The sequence below is a fragment of the Equus quagga genome, chromosome 20, assembly GCF_021613505.1.
Source record: "Equus quagga isolate Etosha38 chromosome 20, UCLA_HA_Equagga_1.0, whole genome shotgun sequence".
NCBI classification, from domain to species: Eukaryota; Metazoa; Chordata; class Mammalia; order Perissodactyla; family Equidae; genus Equus; species Equus quagga.
In genome coordinates this window covers 19,590,675-19,616,833 of record NC_060286.1, presented here as the reverse complement: position 1 = coordinate 19,616,833, position 26,159 = coordinate 19,590,675, and the positions used below count along the sequence as shown (strand labels likewise).

Sequence of the window (26,159 nt, the reverse complement as noted above, 5' to 3'; positions counted from 1 at the left end):
ATAGGATATAAACCATAAACTAATAAATGTGACGCACCGGTTTATCCTTATGCTGCAGTTTGTTTCCTAAGTTTGAAGCCAGGCCCTGTTGGGTACGTGTACTCGAACAGACTGAAAGAGGAGATGTCTGTGTGGGGTCCTCCTTGGGGGCAGGTGCAGAGAATCAGACAACCTGTGACCACACTCGGCGTCTCAGTTCCACTCTTGAGAAACAGACACCCCAACCTCAACCTCAGAGGGCTTTCCAGCCCTCTTCCCGGATGAGCCGTCCATGGTTCTGAAACCTAGAGATGCTGGGGGAGGGGAGCACATCACCGGGGAACCCCGAGAGACTACTCCCTACCACTTCTTCTGCCCTCTCCGCCATCTGCCCCAGACATCATCCATTCAACAATTATTGAGCACCTACTGTGTGCCAGTTTCCGTGTAAGAACTGGGAATTCAGAAGTGATCGAGACTGACACAGCCCCTGCCCTATGAGTATAATGGGGGGACAGATGAGTAAATAATTATAATTCCATGCAGTGAATGTCGCAAGAGAGGACGTCCAGAGGAGGGGCGCCCAATCCACACCTGAGGGGTCAAGATTGCTTATGGGAGAACTTAAAATTTAAACCAAGACCTCACGGTTGTATAAGACATAAGCCGAGTGTGGCAAAGTCTGGCTCTCAGGTCGCCGTTCATCTGCCCCCTGGGCACAAAGCAAGACTACGTTTCCCAGCCTGCCTTGCAGTTAGGAGTGACGGTGTGACTGAGCTTTAAATTAATGGGATATGGACAGAGTTGATAAGTGCCACTTTCAGGCCTGGTCCATGTTCTTTGCTCACTCATCGGCTAAACGCAGAGGATTCCAAAGCCCCAGGTGACAGCAGAACCACAAGATGGAAGGAGCTGGGTCTCTGAATCACCATGTGAAAGACCTGCCCACAAGGCCGGAATGCCCTCATGAGTCATTGCACACACGAGAAATGAAGTTCTATTGTGGAAAGTCATGGAGATTTGGGGTTTATCTGTTAGAGCCACTGGCATCGCCATAACTGATAACCAAGTAGGGGTTGGGGATAAAGTATTCCAGAAAAATATATTAGTAAAAACAACCTAACCTTGAGAGGTAGCCATCAACCAAATACACAGGAAAGAACAGAGTCTCCAGACCCTAATCAATGGGATCAAACTCTGGTTCCATATTTCCCAGCTGTGTGATCTTGGGTGAGTTACTTAACCTCTCTGAATCTTGGTTTCCTCATTTGTAAAAGAAGATAATAACACCTTCCTTGAAGGGTTGCAGTGAGTATTAAATAAATAGTACCTAGAATGGTTCCTAATACACAAAAGACTTATCAAACAACAAACCTCTTACTCTTAACTATATGCATCCTTAGAATGACATTTAACTAATAATATGAATTGGTAACTGGTAACAGTAACAGTAATAATAAATATTTACTGAGAACTAATTCTGTCCCAGCACCGATCTAATCATTCACCTGTATTAGTTTATTCCATCCTCACAGCCCTATGAATTAGGTACTATTTCCCCCCAATTTTACAGATGAGGAAACTGAGGCACAGAAATGTTAAGTAACAGTCCAAGGTTAACAGCTCATAAGTCGTAGAGCTGGGGTTTAACTCCAGGCGAGCATGGTTGCGATTCCCACCTTATGGACTAAGGAACAAAGAGGTGACACAATGTGCTGAAAGCCACAGTTTCAAAGTGTCCCAGGTTGGGGGCCCTAGAGCCCACCATACCTACTGTGACTCTGCGGGAGTCCAGAGCAGCGTTCTCGGACCGTGAGAAGCACCGTCCTTTTGCGTTTCAGCAGGTGTGCTGGTGGCTTTGGCAGTGACAATGCTGACCAAAACCAAGCACCGCTTTCCCCATGAGAAAGCAGCGGTACAACACGCCCCAGGGCCCTTCCACTACCGAAACGCAAGCCTGCTGGATGGGAAATCAAGACTGCAGGGCTTTGATTTCTAGAAGAATGACATTTCCCCAAGAGCTTTAAAGCTTACACTGAAGCAAACCTCGTCGAGTGTAAAAGGATGCTCGACCTCAGAAAAAAGAAACAGAAAAAACCAGTTCTAAGAAATAGGACTCTAGAGGGCAAACCTAAAGTAGGGTAACTTAGACACTGGGAAAGCGGTACTGGTGACTGGACTTGCTGAGGTCCCAAATGACCACCAGAGGGCAGCAAAGACATTGGTCAGAGACGGCAGGGGCCCTGGCAGCTCTTAGAATCACCCTCTAAGAACGGGAGGCAGACAGGAAAAAGGAGAGGCCCTCCTCGGTCACTCAAGGAGCATCCCCTAGACTTGGGGTCCCAGCCATTTAAAAAAGAATGGGCTTTGAACTTGTTCTTCAGATTATGTGACTAATGCATGGTAAGTGTAGAAAATTTGGAAAATATAGAAACATGTCAATCAAACCATTACGATCCCACTACCTGGAGAAAAACACTGTTAGTTAACATTTTAATGCATATCCTTCTGGATAGATGTGAAAATAGATGAAGATTTAGATAAAGAAAGACATATAGATATGCATTTATGTATTTTTTGGCTCCATGAAACTGACATGTTAGCAAGTACACATTGGTGGCCCACTTTTAAAAACTCAACAACTATAGCAAAAATATGAGTGCCATATAAATATCTGGCATTCATTTGCCCAACTGTCTCTCATTTGCTCACCTGTGAGCCCCTGGAAGGCCAGTCCCCACTGCACCCAGCAAAGGGATGAGGGCACTGGCACAGTCAGGGGTGGCCGGGAAGGGGCACTGCCCCCTGAGGTCCACTGGTCACTCTGCTGAGCCTCTTCACGGCCTGGGTTCCAGAATCTTGGGGGAGGGGAGCTGTGGAGCTTTCTAGCTAAAAAAGACTCTACTCCGTGAGCAGGTGCTCGGAGTTCGTTGAATTTCATCAAAATGAGTCACACGGAAGGTGTGAAGGAGTGATGAGGTTCAAGGAGTTACCACTTCCTGGTTCCACACCAGCACATCATCCTTTACCCCAGACAGAGGCGCCGTAATGGCAGGAATTCGAGACACCCATGGGCATGCCTGTTCTCTCCAGAAGCAAAGCCTCAAGCCATTTCTCGGTCTTCACGGGAGACCATCTCTTCCCAAAGGAAAACATCAGCATCCTTATTCTGCAACCCCATTGATCATTGTTACATGAGCTCCGAACCTAAAAAACCCACTGAAAGTGCAGTGGTGCTTGAATTGAGTCTTAAATGAGACACAGGTGTTCGCAGGTGAAGGGAGGGGGCCTCCCACCACCTGGATTGATAAGCAACACTTGCCTAATTCACACGACTACACGGGACACCACTGATGCCCTAAGGGAATTCTCTTTGCCACGTGGTTTGGAGTGAGACAAATCTGGGTTTGAATCAACTCCATCACTTCCTAACTGTGTGTTCTTGGGCAAGTCACATAACCCTGGGCATTCTAGGCGGGGGCCAAGTAAAAATCTTGGACCGGTTTTGGGGGAAGTATCCGCTGCTCATTCTGGCTGATGCAGAGGCTGAGGGGATCCAGGGCAGGAGGGAGCTGGGAGGATGGCCTGGAATGCCACATCAGGCAAGGCCACCAGGAGCTATGGCAAGATTTTAAGTAAGAGGTAAATCATGGCATAATATATATTATCTGTTTTACCAATCTTACAAGGGTTATGGTAAAAACTATAACGCATTTGAGGAAGGGCTTTGTAAACTAGAAATGTACGTCACTGGCATCATTCTTTCCTATGTGGGTGACCATTATTGCCTCCCAGATGCAGCCTGGAGGGTTCCCCACCCTGACTCCCCATCCCAGTCATGCCCACAAAACACTTCCAGTGTGTGTGGTTCCCACCCTCTCAGATCCACTGGGGTCGCATCCACAGATGGTGTTTCTCAATCTCTTTCAGTCACGCTCAAGCCTAGCCACGCTGGGGCAGAAGGGGAGGTAAGGCAGAGGGAGGAAAGGAGTTGGGGACATCTGGGCGCGGAGTAGAGAGACAACGGTCAGAGGCAAAGTATGCTCAGACCCTGGTGCACTCACCCTGCTCTGGCAGCATGGGTCATTAAGTCAGAGCATTTTCCTCCTGCTTCTCCTGCAGCAGTGTTCCATTCTCCCTTCTCCACTGTGGTTGGGAGGCAGCGCAACAGACAGGGAAGAATCCAGGCATGTGGGTCGCAGACCCGGGTCTGAATCCTGCCCCGTCCCTGCCACGTTCATCCCTGTGGGCAGGTGATATAAACTCTCTGGGCCTCAGTTTCTTTGCCTGCCAAGTAGACAATAATATTATTTACTAATTCCTAGGTGATTGAGAGACTTAAATGAGATACGCAAGCACTCAATACATCTCCACCAGAATTATTGTTACTAACATTAGTTGTTTTGTTTTTATATCTCTTCCACTGGACTGGAGGTGCCTTGGGGGGTCCAGAATCATATCATATCCACCTTCCTGAGGTAAGCAGTGTGCACAGTGGCTATGGCCAATGATACTTTTAGGAATCCATGAAAAAGTTTTAATTTCTTCTAAGATCAGAAGGAAAAAAATGAATATAACCCAGGCTGGGTTATATTTGTCTTAATATCACTGGAGCTGTAAAAATATCATTTTTAATATTTTTTTAATGGAGGAAGGGGCCCACAGAGGCAAAGTGCCTTGGGCTCAGGAGAGTCACCACGTGGCCCGAGAGCAAGAGCTTGGAGTGGGACAGTTCTGGCGTGGATTCCAGCTCCGACCCTTAGCTAACAGTGTGATGAGAGAAAAGTTCTTAGTTTTCCTGAGCAGTAGTTTCCCTTCCTAAAGAAAGGGTCATTTGATAAATCCTACCTCCTAGGTCATCGACTTCTCCCCTCCCCTTTTTCATCACTCATTACTTCTCTAATTATATATTTGATGCCTGTCTTTCCCCAATAAGCTGTAAGCTTCATGAGAGCAGGAATCCCAATTTCATGATTCCTACGTGTGACAATTTTAGTGTTCTTACTCTGTGCCATGCGTTGTTCTAAATGCCTTAAATGCATGACATCAGTTATGAGGGGGTTTAGTCCCATTTTACAGATGAAGAAACTAAGGCTAAGCGGTTAAGTGATCGAAATCACACAGTAGGAAGCAGCGATGGGGGGGGTATGTATGTGTGTGTGTGTGTGTGTGTGTGTGTGTCAGGGTTTGAACTCGGGTCCTGTGCCCTTAACCACAGCCTCTAGCTGTGTTGCTCAGCCCAGAACCTGACAAGAGGGAGAAAGAAGCAGGTACCTGAGGGGTGCACGGCCCAGAGGAAGCCACCAGGCACTGCAATTCTGATAAACTGAAATGGAGACTTGCTCCTGAGTAGGTGGCTGTGAAATGGAGGAGGCAGGGCGTCATGAGGGAGAAGTCTTCCCAGCAGACAAATGTTTTCCATTCACAAAGGGGCCAAAGTTTAGGTAGAGGAATGATCTGACCACATCAAGCATGATGGTGACTCTCCCTGCAGTGGATCAAAGGTTCAGTCGCCCTGGGAAGCCGGTCAGCTGGGTTCTCCCTGAGGGAGGGGAACTAACTAGCCCCAGGGGGCACCCCAGAGTTCAAGTGTTGTCCAGGCTCCACCTGGACATAAGAGGTGCTTCTCAACCCACCCTCCTTGCCTGCTCACTTTGTGCGGCTCTCACAGCTACAGAGGAATTGGGCTTTTGTTTCTCCAGTTGAACTGTCTTTTTATTATAATTATCTTCTCTGGTTACAAAATAACACGCATATCATCATCTTAGAAAAATTGGAAACTACAAATACACATGCACATAAAATAAAGTGAAAATCATCCCTAATCTCATGGCACAGGAATAGCCTTGTTTAATATTTTGGTATATTTCTTTCCAGTCTTTTTTCATTGCATATGAATGCGTATTTCCCCCTGCAACTTTGAGATCATATATAACACAATTTTTTGGTAAACTATTTAGTAGAAGCTTTAAGGAAAAGAATCAACAAAACAGTTAGAATTATTATTATAATTAAAATATATGAAATACAATGTAAATTTGGGTTGAGGACTCCTTATTTTCTTCTAGACAGCCAAGCCTGTTGTAGTGCACCTAAAATAGGCAACAAGTGGAGCCGGCCCCAGGGCCAAGTGGTTAAAGTTCCGCAAACTCCACTTTGGCGGCCTGGGTTCATGGGTTTGGATCCTGGGTGCAGACCTACTCCACTCATCAGCCATGCTGTAGAGGCATCTCACATATAAGGTGAAGGAAGATTGGCACAGATGTTAGCTCAGGGGTAATCTTCTCAAGCAAAAAAAAAAAAGAGGAAGATTGGCGACGGATGTTTGCTCAGGGCCAATCTTCCTCAGCAAAAAAACCCAAAACAAACAAACAAACAAAAAACCCAGACAACAAAAGGTCAAAAGTGAGACCTTTGGCTCTTTTCATGTCTCAGAAATTGATGGAATTGATCTTTCTGCCAAATGGGAGAGGAATCTCAGAGCTTCCATTTGTCACAGACACTAGTTAGCTCTTCACTGAGCCCATTTCCCTTTCCTTCTAGGGACACAACTAGGCTATTTCCCAGCTTCTCTTGCAGCCAAGTGTGACCAAGTGACTGAATTCTGGCCAATGAAATGCAGGAAAAACGTGTATGATCTAATGCTGTGTAACAAATTATCCCAAAACTTAGCAGTTTAAAACAATAAATAGGGGGCCAGCCCAGTGGGGCAGCAGTTAAATGCGCACGTTCCGCTTCAGCGGCCTGGGGTTGCCGGTTGGGATCCAAGGTGCGGACATGGCACTGCTTGTCAAGCCATGCTGTGGCAGGTGTTCCACACATAAAGTAGAGGAAGATGAGCATGGATGTTAGCTCAGGGCCAGTCTTCCTCAGCAAAAAGAGGAGGATTGGCAGCAGATGTTAGCTCAGGGCTAATCTTCCTCAAAAACAAAACAAAACAAAACAAAATTATTATCTCACACAGTTTCTGGGAGTCAGGAATGTGGGAATGGCTTCCCTGGATGGTTCTGGCTCAGGGTCTCCCATGAGGTTGTAGTCAATCTATTGGCTAGGGCTGCAGTCTCTGAAGATCTGATTGAGACTGGAGATTCCTTAGTCAGGACAATTCATGTGGCTGTTGGCAGGGGCTTCCGTTCCTCTCATGGCCTTCTCCGTACGACTGCTCAGCCGCTCAAGACATGGCGATCCCTAGAGTGTGTGATCCAGGAGAGTGACAACACCGAGACGGAAGCTACAGTCTTTCTATGACCAAATCTTGAAAATGACCATCCCTTCTGAATTCCATTTGTTAGAAGCGAGTCACCAAGTCCAGCCCACACTCACGGAGAAGAGAATTAAGCTCCACCCCTGGAAGGAAGGAACGTCAAAGAATTTGTAGATACATTTTAAAACCACCACCATCTGCTACACATTCAGGCTTGGCCGGAGAGACTCCTGTGCGTTCCTCTCTCTCTTTCCCCATCTGCTGGCTGAACTCAAGCCCTAGAGGAGGAGAGAGGCACAAAATAGAAGGAAGCCGGCTCCCTGAGCGAGGGCATAGGGGAGAGCGCCCCACTCTGCGACCATGTGGATTGAAGCCATGGAGATTTGGGGTTCACCTGTTCCCGCACCTAATTAGCACCTAAAGTACGATATGCCTGTGGGTGTATAGTCTATCAGGTAACAGTCTTCTTTCAAAATAATAGGATTAGCTTAGACAAATGATGTCTTTCATCAGTGCAGAGAGCTCTGCCCCCAGAGAGGAGTAAGTACATTCCTTATGGAAGAGGGTAAGAGAATCCAGACACAGAAAGCCAGAGGACAGGGGCGATCGGAGCAGGTGCGGAGAGCTGAAGGGAAAGGCACTTAGGGGACATGGAGGGAAGACAGCAAAACCCTAACAGGACGGGGAGCATCTGAGCACAGCGATGCCACACAATATGTCCCCGTCCCCCTAAAATACGGGGAAAAGAAGACACGAAAGACGGGTCAGGAAGAGCAAAGGAAAGTGAACTGGCAACATCCTCATTTGAGGCACGTGTGCTATGGAAATAAACATGTGAGTACATAAAGGCGTGTATGTACGAGGATGTTCGCCGTGGCCAGGTTTATAATAGAAGTGGCGGGGAGGAATAACCTAAATACCCATCAATAGGGGAACAGTTGAATAGGGTATGGCTTGTACGCACCATGCAGTGCTGTGAGGGTCTATTCCAGCAGGCCTGGAATTGGCATGAGCTGATTTTCTGAAATAGATCTTCATGCACAGCACAGACACCTGGTCAAGGCATTAATGTACTGATGAATGGTGTTGTTTTGTAACCTGGGGTCTGAAGAGTTTCAGGCGGTCTGTACCAGCTTGTCAGCCGTGTTTATTTTTACTTTGTTCAGCACTGTTCACGGAAAACAGTGAAATTGATGATCTGTACCAAGTTTGGTGAGACCCCTGGAGGTCTCTGCTGCTGGGGCTGATATCACAGCAAGAAATATGCCTTCACGACCAGCAGGGCATAAGGAGCCCTGGTGGAAACTCCATTTGGGATTTCCTAGTTCCGAGCTGTTCTGTAACACATCTGTGACCAAGAGAGAAGTGTGTCTGGTATGGCTCTCACAGAGAGGGTGATGAGGATCAAGCCTGCCCATGCCCCAAGGAGAGAAGCCCAAGGCGTCCTGCCCTACATACCGATCTGTATCATCCTCCGGGAAGCATAGGACATCCTGGCCTGATCCGCTCTGATTCTTATCTAAAGTTATAGGACCACAAATAACCAGACCCCACCTACATTGATACAATTTTAATGACTTTTTTTTACATAATCTTTCCTTTGACTTGTAAAGAAATAACTCACATATCTATGCCTTATAAATTTAGCCCTGCCCTCAACCCATTGCAGCTCTTACTGACCATGGGTCATGTCCCCATGCTACTCCATGCTATTCTCTGAATAAAAGAGCATGACTGCCAGACCTTGAGAGTCCAAGAAATCTTTCTTTTGACTCCTCCACTCACTGAGCCCGCCTCAGGGGGACGATTGGAGCCTGGTCTCTCTAGACCCCTTGCTGCCTGACTTTAATACTTTTCCTGCAATAAATCTTAGATTTGCAAGCATTGTTAATTTGGATTCTGTGAATCTTCTTTAGCAACCAGACTCTGTCTGATGACCACTGTCAGTGCCGTGGGATGGGAAGCAGCCACAGGTCCCAAGACAGGGTGAGATCACACACAGCCCACAGCCCAGAGAGAGGTCCATCGCAGAAGTGAAATATGCAGGCCGCAGACTAAAATGTAAAACATCATTTCATCTTTTTTTTAATGTGTGATGCTATACATAGATATAAATATAGATATATACATATATTTATAGAAACTTAGGGGGAAACTGAGGAAGCACGCACACCAAATTATAAACAATGGGTGTGTAGATGGGGATGTATAGAGTGGGGGAATGAAATGGGCTGAAATGTCTACTTCTTACTTTGTGTGATAAAAAAAAGATGAGATTATAGATCTGTTTTTAAACTAATAGATTTTTTTTAAGAGCTGTTTTAGGTTTACGTAAAAGTTGAACACCACGTACAGAGAGTGTCCGTATACTCCCTTCCCCCCCACCGCAACAGTTTCCCTGACTATTAATATCTTGTATAAGTGTGTACATTTATTACAATCCATGAACCAATATTGATACATTCTTATTAATTAAAGTCCATAGTTTTTGTTAGGGTTCACTCTGTGGCACAGCACTATGGGTTTTGGCAAATGTATAATGTCATATATACCCCATTATACCCCATTACAGTACCATACAGAATAGTTTCACAGGGGCCAGCCCGGTGGTGCAGGGATTAAGTGGGCACAGCGGCCTGGGACTCGCTGGTTCGGATCCCGGGTGCAGACATGGCACCGCTTGGCAAGCCTTGCTGTGGCAGGCATCCCACATATAAAGTAGAGGAAGATGGGCACGGATGTTAGCTCAGGGCCAGTCTTCCTCAGCAAAAAGAGGAAGATTGGCAGTAGTTAGCCCAGGACTAAACTTCCTCAAGAAAAAAAAAAAAAAGAATAGTTTCACCACCGAAATAATCTCCTGTGCTCCACCTGTTCCTCCCTCCCTCTCTCCTCCCTGAACCCCTGGCAACCTCTGAACTTTTTGCTGTCTCTATACTTGTGCCTTTTCCAGAACGTCATATTAACTGAAACTGTATACCATGTAGCATTTCCACACTGGCTTCCTTCACTGAGTCATATGCATTTAAGATTCCTCCATGTCTTTACATGGATGGACAGCTCATTTCTCTTTACTGTGAAATAACATCCCATTGTCTGGATGTACCACAGTTTGTTTTTCCATTCACCCATTGAAGGACATCTCGGTTGCTTTCAATCTCTGGTAATTGTGAGTGAAGCTGCTATAAGCTTTTTGGGTGGACATACATTTTCAACTCATCTGGGCAAATACTAAGGAGCAAAATTGCTGGATTTACGGTAACAGTATGTTTAGCTTTGCAGGAAACCGCCCCACTGTCTTCCAAAGAGGCTACACCACGGTGCGTTCCCCCCGACGGCTCTTGTTGCTCCACAGCCTGGCCAGGATTCGCTGTGGCCAGTACTTTGGATTTTGGCCATTCTCCTAGGTGTGTAGTGGTGTCTCATTGTGGTTTTAATTTGTAATTCCCTAATGACATCTGATGTGGAGCATCTTTTCATATGCTTATTGCCATCTGGAGATCTTCTTTGATGAGGTGTCAGTTCACATCCTTTGCCCATTTTTTAATTGGGTTGTTTTCTTATCGTTGAGTTTCAAGAGTTCTGTGTATATTTTGGATACAAGTCATTTTGAGATATGGGTTTTGCAAATACTGTCTCCCAGTCTGTGCCTTTTCATTCTCTTAATTACAGCTCATTTTTAACACTTTCATTTTTTCAATTAAATGTTTAAGTAAAGAAGAAGAAGGTGAGCAGGAATGACTTGGGGGAGCCCCCAGGCCTGGCTAGACCACCAGGACCAATTCCCGGTGAGGAGGAGCTGGCGGCCAAGTGAAATCCACATCCATGTGTCATACTTGTAAACAGTTTTCATATTTATCTAACTAATTTAGTAAATCCCATTAATTATTTACCTATAGTTTATGATGAAAGACAACCCCTTTTTTGCGAAGCCTAAGAACTTGACAAATAAAAATGGCAAGTAATAGGATATATTGCAATATATGAGGAAGCCATTTGGTGTAAACCTAATTTGGCCCGACCTTGTCTTTCCAAAAGGGCCTGACCGTAGCCGTTGAGCATGCATTGTATATCTGCTTTAGAGATTCCCTATGGCAAGAATAAAGGCCCTTGAGATAAAGGTGCAACTTCCCTCCTTAAGGATTAAGTATCTTTCCTTAGGCTAGAAACTGATTGCTGCGCTCACCTGTGGCCACCCAGCTGGAGACAATAGACTTGCCTCCTGCTACGCCCACCAAGATAGCAGACCCACTACCTGCTGTGTCCATCAAGCACTGTGCTGACAGGGCGATCTTGTGACTATTGTGGGAGGGACATTTCAATCATATGTGAAACACCCTCTTTGAGGGTATATAACCACCCTGTATACCCCCACTTCTTTGGAGTGCTCTGTTCCTTTGTGGAAAGACTCTCCCGGGTTATAATCCTAAGATTTAAACTCAGAATAAACTCACCCAAATTTTCATTTATAGATTGGTTATGGATTATTTTCGTTGACAAACTGCAGTCCAGTATGTGGGAGGGGTAGAAACTGTGAAGTCAGGGGACCTGTGAGGGTCACCTTCTCCTCGGTGGGGAGCTCTGTCAGGGATGGAGGCCACCTGCTGGGGGCTCCCTGGACCTCCTCGTACCTGAGGCAGAGTGGGGTACCTGACAGGCCCCGAAAATCAGTTCCCTGAGAAGCTGAATGTTTCACTCGAGCTATTTCACGATGCACAGTGGTGACCTTGGACACCCCTCCCGTCCCTTGCTAAAGAGGGAAGAGATGGCGGGGGGGGGGGGGGCGCTGCTTTAGAAATGCAAAGGTTCAGGTACTTGAAGGGAACGCATGTGAGGGAAGTCTCTCCTGGTTTCTCCGGAGCCTTCAAAGAGGAAGAGAGCTCGTTCAGAAACACAACCCCCACCCCACCCCGTAAGAAGACAGAGTTCAGAGGCTCTGGTCCCTTTCTTCCCCGGCCGTGTGATGCAAATCTGGCTTAATAGAAGGGTGGACTGAGTCTTTCTTTCCAACAAAGAAAGGCAGAGAAGGTGAATAATAATACCCTTCACATTTGGGCTATAAATACCACAGTTAATAGGGCTGGAAGGGAAGGATTTGGGGCCTGCGGGAGCTTGAATCTGCTGCGAGGCCTGGGGTTGGTTTGTCAGGGTTTCCTCTCACAGGAAGGATGGCAGAACTGTGATGGGCACCAGCTACAAAAGCCTCTCGAGGACACAGCTACCACCACAGGGCAGCTGCTCGGTCACCTGACAGAGGCCACTCTGAGGTGGCTGACAGGAAGGTGGTCAGTGCACTGTGGGCTGACCACTGGGGATCTGAGGGGCCAGGGCTGCTGTCAAAACATTAAAATATTGACATGAGAACTGCCTCTGGGGGAGCAAAATGGTGAGATGGTCACCAACCACAGCGTATGCCCAGCCAAAGTGGGGTTTTATTTTCCCTCAGAAGGAAAGACCATAGGCTTGGGGTCACCCCACCTGAGGTAAGAACTCCCTACATGCTGCCCTTGACCCGCCCCATCTGCCTCCCCGACTGTGACCTCCCTGAAGGCAGGGATTTCCTCAGGTCCATATTTGTCTTCCAGCCTGGCTCAATAAACATTGCCTAGATTGAATCCGGTGGTGCCAACTGCCTCAGTTTCCTCATCAATAAAATGGGACTTAAATTATAACACCCACCTCACAAGAGCCTAGCATCAGGTAGACACGCAATAAAAATTAGTATCTGTCCTTTAGTTTACCGGGGAGCCACAGCGTCTGCTGCGACGGTGTAGCAATTTCCCACAGCCAGATCATATGAGCCTGTGAAGCTGTACAATCATTATCTACCCTTTAACTCAGAAAACAACGTCTCAGGATATTAGAATTAAAGTTTGGATGGAGGCACCAGAGCACAATAGGTGTGCAGCCACATCACTAAGAGCAGACTGCACAAATTTTAAAGGACCAGTTCCGAGATGGCTGGACCCTTACCCAGTGTGAGGATACAAAAGGGGCTCCAGACGTGGAGAGATTGGAAAAGCATCTGTGGAGCCCTCTCTTCGGAGAGAACGGTGGTGCTGAGCCCTTGCCCTCCACGAGGCAGGAGGGAGGGGCTGCTGCCTGCTTTCCCTCAAGCCAAGCGAGGAAGAGGCTGCCATGGGGCCCCTTGAGGAAGCGGTTGTGCTGGGCCCGGTCTATAGGCCCCAAGTGTCTCTGGACAAGGGATGACCAAGACTTTCCCAGGCCCAGGTGTGGGCTGGTGTGGGCTGGCCTGAGTTTGTCCAAAAAGGCCATCTAGAAGGTGCGGGATGTATCAGCATCCTGGTAGAGGATGGAGGTGAGAGCCAGTCTCCTGGGCCTGAGGAAAGTGCTTCCTGCAGTTAATCTGCTGGTGGAGGAAAGTGCTGGTGAGGTTCCTGGAGACAGAAATCTCAGAAGAACCCAGAAAAGAACCGATGAAAGAAAGACTCAGCTTTAAACATTTGCCAGGACCAGCAAACCCAAAGCCAGCTTAGAACCTAACAGTTCAAGGTCATGAGGCCCTTCCTACCCCCACATCACAGCTCCTGCTCCATTCTTGGGAGGGGCCAAAAACTGGCCAATCAGCATAGACGGAGTGGGAAAAGAGCCAGGCAAGGGGAGAGATGGAGGAGAGACACCCAGTTCTCTCTCCTGCTGGAGGCTGTCAGCTGGGAGCAGGCCTGTGCTGGCAAGGGGAGATGATCTGGACATAGAAAGTTTGGGGTTTCCATTTTTATCTTAGACTGGGCCTTCTAATTAACAAATTGAGACTTAGAACTGCACAGGACTATCTTATCCGAGAATGAGCAGAAAAGTGCCAGGCCTGCTGGAATTTTCATCCCCGATAAGTAAAGATGGTCCTCATTGGATAAATTTCAAAGGGACCGTGGGAGATAACATATAAAGTTGTATTTTAATTTGTCATGAGTTGCGCATTCAAAATAGCCAGCGCCTTATGTACCACGGATACCTCCAGCCCCACTGGGCCTGCCAGGTGTATGGTGGCAGAGCATAAGATGATATGGTACCAGTGGCAGAGTAAATTGTGTGACAGCCTGGACCTGCTCCAGAGCCCTTGTTCGTCCTAGGCCCCACTCAAGACTGGCAGCTTGCCAAGTCACTGAGAAATGGGTTACAGCATTATTTCTAAGTGAGGTATATCAATAAAAATAATCCATAAGCAATCTATATATCAAAATTGGGGTGAGTTTATTGTGAGCCAGATCTGAGGATTAGCCTAGCCCGGGGCCTTCCTTCCCCAGGGAAGGAAGGGCATCAAAGAAGTGGAGTGTACGGAGTCTTGGAACAAAAAGCACACATCCCATATGATAAGAACATCCCTTTTACAACAGTCACAAGACTGCCTAGCTGGCACAGCACAGCTACTCACACAGCAGGTAGCAGGTCTGCTGTCTCAATGGACACAACAGGGTGGAGGCAGCAATCTATCCCTAGCCTAGGGAGAAATGCTTATCCTTAAGGAAATGCCAACGTGGGGGACGTTGCACTTGTATCTGAAGGCCATTTGTTCTTGTCTTTGGGACATAGCAAATGCTTAAAGCAGATCTACAATCCATGCTCAATGGCCACGTTAGGGCCTTTTGGAAAAACAAAGTCAGGCCGAATTAGTTTTATAGCAAATGGCTTCCACATCTACTCCAATATATCCTATTGCTTGCCATTTGTTTATCAGATATCTATGTTGCCTCTACACTCCAAAGAGGCCCACTAGGCCCTGTGCCTTTTCCTCAATGGTGGGGGGCAAGGTGCAATTTGCACCCTACATGCTTTATGTTGAAGGAGATGCTTCAGAATGCGCCAGACCACAGGACCACTAAAAACTCCATCCACACAGCAGGCTCCTGAACCCTCCTGGGGTTTCTTTCCTATCCTCTGGTGCTTGTGCGCCTTACTAGGGCATCTAGACTACTGCCACTTCCTGCTCTGCAGGTCTTATTAGCATCATGCCATCAATATAATGGGAGCAGTTGGATTCTGTGGAATGGCAGGATCAAAGCTCTTGAGGATTACATTCTGATGGGGAGCAGGAGACTCAGTGTAGCCATAGACAGTGAAAGGGCACTTCTGCCCTTTTCAGGTAAAAGCCAGCTGTTTTTGATTCTCCTTACCGATGAGAATGAGAAGAATGTATTTACCATTTAATAGCTGCTTACCAAATGCCAGAGGCTGTATTGTCTGCTCGGGTCATCATAACTCACCCACCACGGCAGCGGTAGGGAATACCACTTGGTAAAGTTGATGGTAGTCAACCGTCACCCACCACGATCCATCTGATTTTCACAGGGACCAAATGAGTGAATTCAGCAGGGCTATGACAGGGGCCGCCACCACCACCTTGCATCCTTAAGTCTTTGATGGTGGCACTGTTCTGTGCAATCGCTCCTAGGCTGTAGGAGTAAATCATTTCCGATTTACTAACTTGGGTGGGTCTGGGGTAGTTTCAAGCACTTCTACTCAGCTCTTCCTATCAAAACCTTCGTATCAGCCAGGGGCTGGGGAAAGAGCTACAGGGAGGGTCTATGGGCCCACTACACCCACTGAGAGGCAGCCTGGGGCCAGAACACCTTCCATCTCCTGGCCTCCGTAAACCCATCTCCAGCCAGAGGAGCATGATAGCATTTCGGATGCCCTGGCATGAGTGTTATCTCATACCCGTAGTTTTAATGGGGATATTGGGATTCAATGGTCCTCAAAAGATATGAGAATTTCCCTTTCTGCACTGTATAGTTATCCTTTAGAGAAGCATCAGGGAAATGTTTATTGAATACGTGTGATGGTAATGCAGGGTTTTTCCTCAAGGGGGCCCAGCCTACCCTTTAATCAGGAGGCTCTGGGCCTGTGAACTGAAAGATCTAGAAGGTAGATGAGGGCCTTGCTATCCATGATGCCAGATAATTGCCTTTGCCTGGCCTCTACCATTCTGGGATTCCATAATCCCCATTGCTACCAGGAGCCCTAGTTCTACGGCAGCATCTCCTCTTGTCAACCCTGGCCTGGGGAGTTGGCCAGATCCGGGTTTCTCCAAGACACTAGTGGCCTCTCTCCAGTACCTCATCGTTGCCTTAGTGAACGCCCTGCTGGCCCTCCTGAAGAGCGTAGTCAGGTGACGGGGCCTCCAGTTTCACACGGCAAACCCATTTGAACATGGCCCCCTCCCTGGACCTTCTGACCCCTTTCTTAATTCTCTACCCAGCAGTCTCATCACCTCCACCTCATCTACTATAGGTTCATATCATGTGTAAGCTTCCAGGAGCAATACCGGCAGTATCTTAAGATACATTCCAGGTGTCAATGCCATGGTTTTGAACCTTGAGTCACAGGCGAGGGCTCCCATGTAAAAAAATTCTCCCCTCTCCAGACTTACATTCTGGGCCCTTTCCAATGCCCTCAGCATCCAATCATTCCCATATATCTTCCCCTGGCGCCTGCTAATACATGTCAGCCAGGTCCTGCAGTTCCTTCAAGAAATAAGCCATTTCCTCCCGGAGCAGGGACTGCATTTCCCCTGCTTGTACTGAGACCTGTCCCTGTTTATTCACCTGGCGATAATGCGTGTGGCAGAGCCGCATCTTGCAGATAAATATCACGTCGCCAGGTACCTGTTTCAGGTGCCACCTTCGCAAGGTCTCTAAGCAAGGGGAATCTGCTCCCCTCTAGTAAGGGGTAGGGGCTGCTTCTGCCAGTCCAGGGGGTTCAAGAGATTTTAGGGGTTCAAGAGTCTCACCCCCATTTCAAATGCCCCCATTTCAGGTCTCAAGGTCCTGCATTTTTCCCTTTTAGCGCCCTGGCTTTGATGCAGAAAATTTGTCAAGGGTGGACATTACAATTAGATTCTGGGCCTGGTTCTCAGCCGTGTGCCCTGGGACTGGAAGAGACAAGTGTCTCCTTAAATATCACCAGAGACACCTTCTGGTTTTCACAGCACATCTTGAGTTTATTCTTGGCTGCACTAAGTCTTTCATTTTCTGGTCCCAAGGCCTCCAAAACAGTTAACAAAAGGCAACCCACTCAAGCTGTATAACTGACTCCTATACCATTCAGGTGCCATGGATGTCACTCCTCCTTCCACCTGTATCACATCTCCGTCCACGCAGAGACGGTCTGAGTAACTGTGATGCTACAGTAGGCCCGGCTTTATTCCCACCCCACTTAGCTGATCAGCAAGTGACTCAGCGCCAAGTAGCCCACTCAGAGGGGCTGACTTCCAGGGCTACTTCTGATACCACCTATTTTTGCTTGAGTTCCCCCCAAAGCAGCGCCTGAGACAAATGCTTGTGCTCAGGTGGTTTGTTTGGGAAGTGATGCCGGAGAGCAGGGGAAGGAAGCAAGGAAGGAGAGGCAAGAATACAAGACGCACTATTGAGCTGGGCCACCTCTACAGGTCACCTCTCCAGGTCACTGCTGAATCCTGCAAGACCTTTGGAGGAAGTTTAGGAAATGCATCTCAGAACTCTCCACGTGGAGGATGAACGAGCATTTACCCATTGTCCCCTCCCCCCCCAGTTAGTCAATGGAGACCCTACAGTCATTGACTCCCCCCACTTTCCAGGTTGCACATGTGTAAGTGCCAAGGGGGTGGCCACGGATGTGCCCCCAGGACAGGAAGCGGGAGGCACAGGGCGTGCACCTGTGGGGCGGCTCCATCAATCTGCACCTGTGCGAAGTTGCTCACGCCTGCTCAGAACTGGTCACGTGATAGAACAGGCGTCACAGGATTTTAAATGGGGCACAACGGGTGCCCAGTACAGTCCACCCAGGTAATTACTGTCCTTCAGAGAGGCAGAAGCTGATGCTTAAATGTTAACTTTGCTGCAAAAGTTCCAAAGCATTAGAAGTCATTTCTTTAGGGGCCGGCCCGGTGGCGCAGCGGTTAAGTGTGCACGTTCTGCTTCAGCAGCCCAGGGTTCGCCGGTTCGGATCCCAGGTGCGGACATGGCACCACGTGGGAAGCCAGGTTGTGGTAGGCATCCAACATATAAAGTAGAGGAAGATGGGCACGGATGTTAGCTCAGGGCCAGTCTTCCTCAGATAAAAAAAAAAAAAGAGGAGGATTGGCAGATATTAGCTCAGGGCTAATCTTCCACACACACACACACATACAAAAAGAAGTCATTTCTTTAGGAATCACTCACAGAGCCGGTTTCAGAGCCAAAGGAAAAATTCAGCTTAGCTCTTACCAAAGAAAGATGGTTTGCCAGTTTGGAGAACTAGCTCATTTCAAAATTACAGAAATGTAACATAAAGGAGTAAGACTGGCATCGATCTCATGACTTTATGCTTAATCATACCTTATTCATACCTTACATGAATAAATGTGTGTTTCTGTGTATCTATGTGTATGTCTGTGTGTTGTCTATGCAACTGTGTTTGTCTGCGTCTACAGTGCATCACGTATCTGTGAGCTTGTGTGTGTGTCTCTGTGTATTGTGTGTTTGTGTATTGTGTGTGTTGACCATCTGCTATGTGCCCAGCACTGTGCCAGGCACTGGGGAGGCCCCATGGAGGGACTCCATCCTCATGGCACTCACACGGCAAACAGCCTATCTTGCCAGAGTGTGAGGAGGGCTACAGTTAAGAACCCCCAACTCTTAACTTCCTGTTGTGGTAGGCAGAATGATGGCCTCCCAAAGATGTCCATGTCCTAAGCCCTGGAACCTGCAAATGTGTTATGTCACGTGGAAAGGGGGAATTAAGGTTGCAGACGGAATTAAGTTTGCTAATCAGTTGACCTTAAAATAAGAGTATCCTCAATTATCCAGGTGGGCACAATACAATAACAAGAGTCCTTAAAAGATGGAAGAGGGAGGAGCCGGCCTTGTGGTGTAGTGGTTAAGTTTGGCACACTCCACTTTAGTGGCCTGGGTTCATGGGTTTGGATCCCAGGTGTGGACTTACACCACTCGTCAGCCATGCTGTGCTGGTGACCCACATGTAAAGTGGAGGAAGACTGGCACAGATGTTAGTTCAGGGCTAATCTTCCTCAGCAAAAAGAAAAAAAAAAGATGAAAAAGGGAGACAGAAGAGTCAGTGTCACAGTGACATGAAGTAAAAAGATTCAACCAGCCACTGCTAGCTTTGAAGATAGAAGCAGCCATGAGCCGAGGACTGTGGGCAGTCTCCTTAAACTGGAAGAGAGAAGAAGACAGATTCTCCCCTAGAGCTTGCAAGATGAACGCAGGCTGGCTGGCACCTTGATTTTAACCCGGTAAGACCCGTTTTGGACTCCAGAACGCTAAGATAATAACATTTGTGTTGTTTTAAGCCCTTACATCTGTGGTAATTTGTTCCGGCAGCAACAGAAAATGAATGTAGCTGTGAAAACTGGATTCTTGTCTTTTAATCACTGCCCCTTTGCTTGGCTTGTCGCCCACAGCTCCACTCAGAGGTGCAGCAGAGTTGCATTTGACATAAGGCTTGGGGTGAAAAGTCGGCCTGTAAGGAGAAAACGTAGAGTCCAAATTAACCTTGGACATGCACAAGGCTTCAACTGCCCGTTGTGTAGAGAGCAGGGAGCAGGAGCCACGGAAGTGAGCAGACGGACACTCCCCAAGGTGCCCTCGCCCAGGGCATCCTTGCCTGGGTCACGGGCTTACTGACTGCAGGACCAGCCAAACAGATCACAGGCTTTGAATGTCTCCCACTCCCTCCAGGCATATCATTAAATTTGCATAAATTCAAAGAGCATATGCCGCAACTCCATTGTAACCTCAGATTTTGTTTTTATTTCCTGAGTTTGCTAAGGACAGAAGGGAGAAACATACCTTCTATTTGTGTTGTGGCTTGTCTTTTATTATGAAATGTACCAAGCATACAGCAAAGTGTGGAGAAGAATGTGACCCACGTGTCTGTGCACATCACCCGCCTCTGACAAATTCTAATATTATCCTACATTTGATTCAGATTTTTAAAAATAAACAAGATGTCACATGTATAGTTGAAACCCAGTGTCCTTACCCTTGCAGATGGCCTCCCCAGTCCCCTTCGTTCCCACCCCCGGGGGCATTCCCTCTTACTGATTTTGATATTTAGAGCATTCCTCTGCACGCGTTTCTACCTCTATCACCCAGATCTCTGTGTGCCCATAAACAATAAAATATCAGTTCGCTTGTTTAGAAAGATTACATAAATGGTACACTGCACATATCCTTCTGCAATTTGCTCCCTATCCTGCAGCTCAACATTATGTTTCTGAGATTTATTCACAGTGATACTTGTAGCTCTGGGTCATTCTTTTTAACCACTGAAGAATCTTCGATTTTACGAAAACACAATTTGTTTATCTGTTCTTCTGTTCATAGGTATTTAGGTTGTTTCCAATGTCTCATTACAAAGTTTCAGTGAGCACTCTTATACATTTCCTCGGGCCCCTAGGCTAGAGTTCCTCCCAGGTATATACCTAGGAGGGAAATTGCTGGGTCAAAGGATGTGTTTAGGTTTAGTGTCACCAGTTGTTGTTAAATGGCTTTACATAGTACTCACACCAATTTCCAACTGGCAGCATATTTAAATTCCCTTCAGTCTGCATCCTGACCAACACATACTAGTTTCTGCCTATCTGATGGCTATTAGGTCTTGTCCTTATCGAGCTGCACAGCTGATTCTCACAGCAACCCTGGGCAGAGGTGGCACAGGTCTTATCATGAGCACCTGGCAGGAGAGAATAGGCAGGCCCAGGGAGGGGATGATGAGCCCAACACAGCTGTCTGTGGCCATTCAGGAGCTGAACGAACCCAGAAGTCTTGGATCCCCGGCATTCTTCACCCTGGGAACTGGATACATGGCCAGAACACGAACTCTCCTGCCACCTTTAGAGAATAAAAGATATTTTTTAAATAATTCGCACTATGTGGGAAATAACAACTAGCCACGCGAACAGAGGGCAAGATAATTTTATGGAGCTTTTTATTTCACAGAACACTTTTACATGCATTCCTGATTTGACCCTGATAACAACCCCATAAGAAAGACAGCTTATTAGTGTTCCCACTTTACAGACAAGGAAAGTGAGGCTCACGGCTAGTCAGTGGAGGGTTGGCTTTTGAATCTGTTTGTCTTTAAAGTATGTCTTCTGGGGCCAGCCCGGTGGCGCAGTGGTTAAGTGCACACATTCCGCTTCGGCAGCCCGGGGTTTGCCGGTTCAGATCCAGGGTGTGGACATGGCACTGCTTGGCAAAAGCCTTGCTGTGGTAGGCGTCCCACGTATAAAGTAGAAGAAGATGGGCACGGATGTTAGCTCAGGGCCAGTCTTGTTCAGCAAAAAGAGGAGGATTGGCAGCAGTTAGCTCAGGGCTAATCTTCCTCAAAATAAATAAATAAAGTACGTCTTCTGTGCATACACTTGGAGATGGGGGTCTGCGAGCTGGGAATTCTCAGTACGTACCATCTCTCCCAGCCACCTGCACAAGTTGTCCTGGCAACGGAGGTCACACTGCAAACATGGAGCACCTGCCCCCAGGGGAGGCCCAGCCTGGTTTTATACGCCTGGAGTCACACTGCAAGAATATCCTGGCTCTGCCACCCAACAGGACTGTGACCTTGGGCAAGTTATTCTTCTCTGTGCCTCAGTTGTCTCGTCTGTAACATGTGGATGATGGCAGCTACCTCCCGGCAGGTTCACATGGACTGGCCGCAGTAACACTTCTGACATGTCAGGCACACAGAAAACACGTGAACGTTGGCTCTTAGGAGGAAGACAGCGACCATGAGTTCTGGCTGCCCACAGGAGGCAGCGGTGGTCCTGGGGAGGAAGAAACGCCAAGGACAGGCCTCAGCAGAGCACAATCACTGACTCTGGGAGACAGCCCATCCGCAGAGGCTAAGGAGGGCTCTGTTCTGGAGGTACCGGCTGTGGCCCCAAGCACAGGACCAGAGGAACCACGGCCAGTGGCAGGCAGCCGTCCTGCAGGAATGTCTGCCAGGTCCCTTGAGGGGCCCTTGTAAGTCCACGTCTTCGTTTTTCTCATGGCTGGAAACACATCAAAGGATTATAGCTGAGGGTTTACCATGCGCTGCCACAGCTGACGGTGGGCTGACCAACCCCGGCTTCCAAGTCAGGGCTCAGGGGGGTCCACACCAGGCGTGTTGGGTGGAGAGGACCTGAGACAAGGAAGGAAGGAACCAAAGGTATATTAATGACCTAGTCTCGGTTCCTGTCCATCCCAGAAGGCCTCGTTCTGGATTTGGGAAGCAACCGAAGGTCACTGCTATCCTTGACATGAAGACTCATTAACAACTAGTTACGTCGGCCCAGTGATGGAGCAGCGAGCACACACAGTTAGAAGATGGGGCAGGAGGCTTCAGCTCCTAGTTCTGCCTCTTTCTAGCTGAGCGAACTTTAATGTTTGTAAACCTCGGTTTGCACAACTGGACAACAAAGCTAAAAACACCTATGGCACCTACCTCCTCCGGCTGTAATACCAAATGAGAGAACATGCAGGAAAGTGCCTGGTAGACTGTCGTGTGCATCACACTGAGCTGTTCTTGCTCTTCAGGTCAGGTGCTCAGCTCCGGAGGTGAGGGCGTGCCTGTCATCCAAGCCCTCCGTCCTGGAGCACCCACACATCTGCCCGGACCACTGGTCCACGCTGTGATCACAGCACAGCACTCTATCCAGCCCTCCTGGATAAATCTGTCACGGCGGCCTCATAGGCCTCCTGTGCTCATCAGGGGAGACATTCAACCATGGGGACGATCACACAGTCAGCTAGTGACAGATGGAGTCATGGGCCTTTGGAGGCAGAGGTCAAACATCAGCTCTGCCCCTCGCCAGCTGGGTGAGCTTGGGTAAGTCACTTATCTTCTCTGAGCCTTGGTTAAGTTGTTTGTAAAATGGGGGGTGATGATGCCTATTTCTTACTGTTGCAGGAGAGGAATGAGACTACATACACTTGTCACACAGTGAGTCCTCGATGAACGGTGGCTACCAAGTGGAATCTCCCTGGGCCTCTAATTCCTCATCTGTGAACTGGGGACAATGGCTGCTCTCTGGCAAGGCTGCTGTGAAGATGCACCGAGACTGTGTATGGAGCAAGCACAGGACCTGGCTCATGACTGTAGGCTCCCTGGGCGCAGGGCCTGGGTTTGTTTTATTCCCCAGTGACGACTCAGCACCTTGTGAAGAGCCCGGTACACCCATGGCAAGCACTCAGGAAACATTTGTGGAGTGAATAAATGAAAGAAGTACCGCAGATTTCTTTAACTTCTCTGAGCCTCGACTTCCTCATCCATCAAATGGGCATATAAATCCTTACCTGAGCAGGCTGTTGTGAAAACCAAGGGCCCACAGCAGATGCTCCAACCATTCTCCGACAGGGCACACCAGGAGGCCCCCTGCACAGGCCTCGCACCCCATTCCCTAGGCAGACACCACAAGAGGCAGCTGGGTAAGTAAGAGTAACGTTTACTGAGCGATACAGGACTGAGTACTATGAAGGTTTACCAGGATGGAAATGCGCCCCACCCCCGCCCCGGCCACCCCCACACCCGGAGACTACAGTACTTAAGAGTTAAACACAACGGCCATAACTGCTGGATATCTGTTCGTAACAAACAAACCGTAGCATATCTATGCTGTATCACATCGAGTGATTATAGAAATCCACATATATATTGCTTGTATAAAATCTTTTTTTTTTGGTAAAAAATATTAAAAAAAAAAAAAAGAAAGTATAAAAAACATGTGCAGTTGAAAGCCCTGCCAGGACAGCCAGTCTGTAAACATTCAGTGAGTATGTGCTTTGGAAGGGCGCCCGCGCCTCGTGCCCACAGCAAACTCCAGCAGGGCCGGCAAGGGCGCCCGGCTGCTGCTCCCGGCAGTGCCGCGCCGACCGAGGTGGGTGGGTGGGTGGGTGGGTGCAGCAGGGCCCCCGCATCACGCCCCTCTCCAGCCTCGCATGGGGGCAGGGGGCGGGGGGCAGGCAGGGTGCAGTTTCCCTCTCAGTTCCATCCTCAGCCCAATTTTGTTTGCAACTCATGGGTTTTCCTGGCTGCTCGGAGGTCCCTCGGGTGGGCGCCCTGGCGGAGAGGCCAGAGAAGCGCCCCAGGCTGCCTGGTTGGGTGTCTCTCCGGCCGGTGCCTCTGTCCTGCCTCCTTCAAGCCGGGCCGCAGCAGGACAGCCCCAACCTCGGGTTTACTTTGGTCTCAGCGCTTGGTCCTTCTGGGTTTCGTCAGCCGGTTCTTCCCCTTGTGAGGCTGATCTGAGTTCCACAAAGAAGCGTGGCCGACGCTGGCTGTGCTGACCTCACTGTAAAGTTTTTCACGCACCAAGGAAGGGCGCTCTGGGAGCCGCCGCCTCCTCCTCCCTCTTCCCATCTCCTCCTCCTCCGCCGCCTCCTCCCAGCCCATGGTCACTTCTTCTCTAGCTGCTCAAGCAGCGGGTTGCCTTCCGACTCGGGGGTCTTGACGCTGTCGGTGCGGACGATGCAGGTGGGGCGATGCCGGTTCAGCATCAGGATAAGCTGCTGCCGCTCCTGCTTCAGCTCCTCGATCTGGGTCTTCAGCTCCGCATTCATGAGTTCCAGCCGCTCAGATTCCTGCGCGCGAACACAGAGACACGGCTTAAAGCTTTCACTGGGGACCGGCTCTGCGCAGAGGCTCTCCCTCTGGGTAAGTACACGGCACACCAGGCTGGCATTTGCCTGTTTTCTGTCTGCCAGGTTCCCATTGGAGGAAGCACAGAATCTGCTACGGAGCCCCTGGGGTTACTGACTTTCGTCAGGCAGTGCCCATCACATCTGTGACACTGGCCTGTGTCACCAGTGGAATGAATCCAGTTTATAGCCTGCGGCCAGCCCAGCTCCTGTCCCACTTCTCTTCCCTCATTCAACTCACTCCAGCCATGGTGGCTTCCTTGCTGTCGCTCAGTTATGCCAAACACTCTCCTGCCTCAGGGCCTTTGCATAAGAAACAAAGGGGGGGGGGGCAGAAGAATGGAAGCCAAGTGGATCTAAAGCAGGAGCACGAAGGGTCCCTGGAGGGGTTAGACGGGGCACACGGAGGGCAGGGCAATGGCAAAGTGCTTTGATGTACGATAAATGTATGTGGAGGATATTTTGACCTATGGGATCAACCAGCCCAGTGTGGTCATGTAATTCCTCCTAAAACATGTGCTTCCTGGTTATTAGTCTATAATTATTTAAACAGCCTTTTCCTTATCCCCTGTTATCTAGAAGCTTTGCTCATTGGGAGACAACCAATAGTCATACTTCTAGATCCAAAATGAGGTCTCAAATAGACCTCAAGTGAGATTTCTGAAGAACTTCTAGCTCAGGGAAAGGAAAGAATGTTGATATGATTTGGGGGGTGTTCACATGTTCAAAGTGTGGATGGGTGATGGGCACCCCATTCAAGCCTTGGGGGTGAAAATGACAAAATAAGGGCCAGCCCGGTGGCACAGTGGTTAAGTTTGCATGCTCCACTTTGGCAGCCTGGGGTCTGCAGGTTCAGATCCCAGGCATGGACCCAGCACCGCTCATCAAGCCATGCTGTGGTGGCATCCCACATAAAATAGAGGAAGATTGGCACAGATGTTAGCTCAGCGACAATGTTCCTCACACATACACACAAAAAACCCAGTAACATAGAAAAGCATCTGAATGATTTCTCTTGGACTCTGTCTAAAAACTTATAACCGGGTTCTGGCCCCGTGGCCGAGTGGTTAAGTTCGTGCGCTCCACGGCAGGCGGCCCAGTGTTTCGTTGGTTCAAATCCTGGGCGTGGACATGGCACTGCTCATCAAACCACGCTGAGGCAGCATCCCACATGCCACAACTAGAAGGACCCACAACGAAGAATATATAACTATGTACCGGGGGGCTTTGGGGAAGAAAAAGGAAAAAAATAAAAATCTTTAAAAAAAAAAATAAATAAAAATAAATAAATAAAAACTTATAACCAGTTTGAGAGCTGGAATTTACTCAAGGGCCAGCAAAGTTTCAGACCAGTGATTCTCAACTAG

General features: G+C 48.4%; 1 protein-coding gene and 1 long non-coding RNA gene across 4 annotated transcripts in view; one reads left to right on the top strand and one right to left on the bottom strand.

Moving 5' to 3' along the window:
• LOC124230821 (uncharacterized) overlaps positions 1 to 23,678 on the top strand; it is an 80,282-nt gene extending 56,604 nt beyond the window's left edge. The window contains exon 4 of the long non-coding RNA XR_006886294.1: positions 23,069 to 23,678. This is a non-coding gene — a long non-coding RNA (uncharacterized LOC124230821). The remainder of the gene's footprint in view (positions 1 to 23,068) is intronic.
• A 176-nt stretch (positions 23,679 to 23,854) lies between these two features.
• The window catches only part of JDP2 (Jun dimerization protein 2), a 39,410-nt gene continuing 37,105 nt past the window's right edge, over positions 23,855 to 26,159 (bottom strand). For all 3 annotated transcript variants that reach the window (XM_046647203.1, XM_046647200.1, XM_046647201.1), the window contains exon 4: positions 23,855 to 24,735. In XM_046647203.1, the coding sequence (XP_046503159.1) occupies positions 24,550 to 24,735 (186 nt within the window). In that variant the 3' untranslated portion in view covers positions 23,855 to 24,549. The remainder of the gene's footprint in view (positions 24,736 to 26,159) is intronic.